Source organism: Hyperolius riggenbachi, chromosome 12 (genome assembly GCF_040937935.1).
Source record: "Hyperolius riggenbachi isolate aHypRig1 chromosome 12, aHypRig1.pri, whole genome shotgun sequence".
Taxonomy (NCBI): domain Eukaryota; kingdom Metazoa; phylum Chordata; class Amphibia; order Anura; family Hyperoliidae; genus Hyperolius; species Hyperolius riggenbachi.
The window spans coordinates 167,880,148-167,885,003 of record NC_090657.1 but is presented as its reverse complement, the minus strand read 5'-3'; the positions used below and the strand labels follow the sequence as shown (position 1 = coordinate 167,885,003).

Genomic DNA, 4,856 nt, shown 5'->3' with positions numbered 1-4,856 from the left:
TACCAGACCAGCAGCACTTCCAGCCAGTACCAGGCCAGCAGCACTACTAGCCAGTACCAGGCCAGCAGCACTACTAGCCAGTACCAGGCCAGCAGCACTTCCAGCCAGTACCAGACCAGCAGCACTTCCAGCCAGTACCAGACCAGCAGCACTTCCAGCCAGTACCAGACCAGCAGCTGCTCACGCCAGCCAGTACCAGGCCCGCAGCACTTCCAGCCAGTACCCGACCAACAGAAGCTCCTTTAAGCCAGTACCAGGCCAGCAGCACTTTTAGCCAGTACCAGGCCAGCAGCACTTCCGGCCAGCAGCACTTCCAGCCAGTACAAGGCCAGCAGCACTTCCAGCCAGTACCAGACCAACAGAAGCTCCTTTAAGCCAGTACAAGGCCAGCAGCACTTTTAGCCAGTACCAGACCAGCAGCTGCTCACACCAGCCAGTACCAGGCCAGCAGCACCTCCAGCCAGTACCAGATCAGCAGAAGCTCCCATAAGCTAGTTCCAGGCCAGCAACTCCCACCAGCCAGTACCAGGCAGCAACTACCACCAGCCAGTACAAGGCCACAGCTACAAGTACCCTTCCAAAGGTAGTCATGTCCAAAAAAAGAAAAATTGACTCTGAGTGCAGAATATTTAAAGAGCAGTGGACCTATGATTACTTTTTTATACAGTGCAAGGAGAGAGCCGTTTGTCTGCTATGTCAGGAGTCAGTAGCTGTATTCAAAGACTACAATTTGCGCCGACACTACGAAACACGACATAAAGACAAATATGATTGTTTGGTTGGACAAGTGAGAAAAGACAAAATATTAAAACTGAAAAATTTACTGTCAACTCAACAAAATACTTTTGTGAAGCAGAAGCAGTTAAATATTTCATCACTGCGAGCGAGTTTTCATGTAGCCAAGCTGATCGCGCGCACTGGCAAACCATTTACAGAGGGAGAATTTGTAAAAGAATGCCTTCTTTCTGTTGCCAAAGAGGTGTGTCCAGAGAAGACTGATTTGTTTAACACAGTGAGTCTTTCAGCACCAACAATTACCCGTAGAATTGAGGAAATGGGGGATAATTTGCATCAACATTTGCAAAAATCATCAAAAAATCTGTGCTATTTTTCGTTGGCACTTGACGAAAGCACAGACGTCCGTGATTCTGCGCAACTTCTCATTTTCATTCGTGGAACCAATTCACAATTCGAAGTCACAGAGGAGCTTGCTGCCCTGCAAAGTATCAAAGGAACTACAACAGGAGAGGATATCTATGAAAAAGTTTGCCAAACTGTTACTGATTTGGAGCTGGACTGGGGTAAACTAGCCAGCGTGACAACTGACGGTGCTCCTAGTATGGTGGGATCTGTGAAAGGAGTAGTAGCACGCATTAACCAAGAGATGGACAAACACCGATATTCGCGTCCTATAGCCATACACTGCCTCATCCATCAACAAGCGCTGTGTTGTAAATCACTGAAATGGGACTCTGTCATGAAAGTTGTGGTCTCTTGCGTGAACTTTATTAGGGCTCACGCACTAAACCACAGGCAATTTCAAGAACTGCTGTCTGAGCTGAATGCTTGCCATGAAGATATACTGTACCACACAGAAGTCCGTTGGCTGAGTCGAGGGAAAGTTTTAAAACGATTTTATGATTTACTTCCAGAGGTATCTGCATTTCTGCTTTCAAAAAACAAAGAAATACCGGAGCTTCAGGATGCAGAATGGAAATGGCACCTTGCCTTTCTGACAGATGTCACAGAGCAACTCAATGTTTTAAATCTGCAACTTCAAGGAAATGGAAAGCTCGTCTGTGACATGTACTCTCATGTGAAAGCGTTTGAAGTAAAATTAGAACTTCTCATTAAACACGTAAAGGAGGAAAACTTTTGCCATCTCCCAATTACTCAAAAGCTGTTGGCTGAAAAACCAGAAGTGGCATTCCCAAACCAAAAATGTGTGGATGCACTGGAAATGCTGAAAAGGGAGTTTCAAATGAGATTTAAAGAGCTTCATCTCCATGAACAGGACATACAGCTTTTCCGGAACCCATTTTCTGTTGACATTGAGATTGTGGATCCAATTTATCAAATGGAACTGGCTGAATTACAGAATTGTGACTCTCTGAAAGACTCATTCAAGTCAAGCAACCTTACTAATTTCTATGCTTCTCTCGCCTCTGAGACATATCCTAATCTCAGAAAACATGCCCTCAAAATGGCAACCATCTTTGGAAGCACCTATGTCTGTGAACAGACTTTTTCCCGAATGAAACACCTGAAATCCCCAACCAGATCCAGAATAACTGATGCGCACTTGCATCACTTGTTACGGATGGCAGTGACAAACATGGAACCGGACATTGACTATCTCATCAGCCAAAAGCAGGCCCACACTTCCCATTGAAATAAAAATGTGCAGAGTGCATGGAAATAGTTAGTGTTTCTCACATTATCAGTAGCATCACCAATCACCCAATACACAGAAACCCAGGCCAGCTGCATCACTTTCCACCCAGAAACCCAGACCAGCTGCATTGCCTGCCACCCAGACCAGCTGCATCACCTGCCACCCAGACCAGCTGCATCACCTGCCACCCAGAAACCAAGGCCAGCTGCATCACCTGCCACCCCAAAACCCAGACCAGCTGCATTACCTGCCACCCAGACCAGCTGCATTACCTGCCACCCAGACCAGCTGCATCACCTGCCACCCAGACCAGCTGCATCACCTGCCACCCAGACCAGCTGCATCACCTGCCACCCAGACCAGCTGCATCACCTGCCACCCAGAAACCAAGGCCAGTTGCATTGCCTGCCACCAAGAAACCCAGACCAGCTGCATCACCTGCCACCCAGACCAGCTGCATCACCTGCCACCCAGAAACCCAGACCAGCTGCATCACCTGCCACCCAGAAACCAAGGCCAGCTGCATCACCTGCCACCCAGACCAGCTGCATCACCTGCCACCCAGACCAGCTGCATCACCTGCCACCCAGACCAGCTGCATCACTTGCCACCCAGACCAGCTGCATCGCCTGCCACCCAGACCAGCTGCATCGCCTGCCACCCAGAAACCAAGGCCAGCTGCATTTCCTGCCACCAAGAAACCAAGGCCAGCTGCATTACCTGCCACCAAAAAACCCAGGGCAGCTGCATCGCCTGCCACCCAGGCCAGCTGCATCGCCTGCCACCCAGACCAGCTGCATCACCTGCCACCCAGACCAGCTGCATCACCTGTCACCCAGACCAGCTGCATCACCTGTCACCCAGAAACCCAGACCAGCTGCATCACCTGCCACCCAGACCAGCTGCATCACCTGCCACCCAGACCAGCTGCTTCATCTGCCACCCAGACACCCAGGCCAGCTGCATTGCCTGCCAACCAGAAACCCAGACCAGCTGCATTGCCTGCCACCCAGAAACAGGTAGTTGTATTTGATGTTTTATTTTCACTACAAATAATAGTTCCGGCCCCCCAACAGCCTGAGTGACCGTGACCTGGCCCCCGGTATAAAAAGTTTGAGGACCCCTGTACTAGATCATCTTTATTTTAAAAAATTGTATAAAACACATGAGGGTAGCCAAACAAACAATCAGGTATGTAATAATCATATGGCAATACATTGTAAATCCACACAAAACCTGAATCATAAAGTAATCCAACACAGCCCTATGCAAGATAAATGCATGTCAAGTCACATAAATGTAAAGACAACCCCAAGGTGTGCAACCAGCAAAAATAAAGTGCATATAGTGCTAATATGTGCAAGATGGCATGAGTGGCAAAATCGTTACATATGTAGGGACAGATCCCATCCAAGGCTCCCTGTGCAATAATAAGAATAAAGTGCGTGAAGTATAGAACAGAAACTGCAAACAAGAGGTGTGCAAAGGACAGCGAGATGAACGCTGATGAAAGAAGGCTGAAGGAAGATCAGGGATATGTGTGGAGCTTGGTGTCCCCCAGAAAAGCCATTGCGATTCTCCGCTAGGATGATGAAGAGAGCCACCATGATCTCCCGTGACCCCTCCCACCCAGGCAGTCGCTACTTTGAGCCCCTCCCGTTGGGCCGCCGCTACAGGACCTTACCATCCAAAACCACCAGGCGGGAGAACACCTTCTTCCCCCAAGCGGTTCGGCTGCTTAACACCAACCTTCCCCCTAGGCCCGCCTACTAGCATGCCCTAGCGGGGCCGGTCAGCCTGCTCTCGCCGCTGCCCGCCCTGGTTCTCACTGCCCAGATTCCGGTTGGGGGTTCATTGTCATTGTTATTATCACCATTATTATCCCTATCCCTACTACTATCAGTATTAGTGTTATTGGACTGTACCTGCACAGAAGGAGGACACACTAACTGATGATCTGGGACTGTTATTTGAGAAGGCCATATCTATACCACGACTGCATTTCGTAATTTGTATTAATTGTTAAATTGTATGTGTTGTGCGTCTGTCCTCTTATACTATGTCTGTCATGTGCACCAAAAACAATTCCGAGTATAGCTCTGCTGTACTTGGCGAAATAAAACTGATTCTGATTCTGAAACATCAGCAGCTTCCTCTGGCCCTGGCTCAAGGGTTTTTGCTGGTTGCACACCTTGGGGTTGTCTTTACATTCATGTGACTTGACATGCATTTATCTTGCATAGGGCTGTGTTGGATTACTTTACGATTCAGGTTTTGTGTGGATTTACAATCTATTGCCATATGATTATTACATACCTGATTGTTTGGCTACCCTCATGTGTTTTTAGTTAGAGGTGGCCCGAACGGTTCTCATGCGAACGTATTCGCGTGAACATCGGTGGTTCGCGTTCGCAATCAAACGCAAAGTTTATGCGCGTTCAACCTGCCCCTATACTACATC

The 4,856-nt window shown here is 48.4% G+C and overlaps 1 protein-coding gene across 1 annotated transcript; it reads left to right on the top strand.

Annotated features, from left to right (window-relative positions):
* Window positions 1-589: 589 nt before the first annotated feature.
* Window positions 590-2,392, top strand: LOC137541012 (general transcription factor II-I repeat domain-containing protein 2-like). The gene has a single exon (XM_068262163.1). It carries the CDS (start codon window positions 590-592, stop codon window positions 2,390-2,392), a length of 1,803 nt encoding a protein of 600 aa, XP_068118264.1.
* Window positions 2,393-4,856: the final 2,464 nt, after the last annotated feature.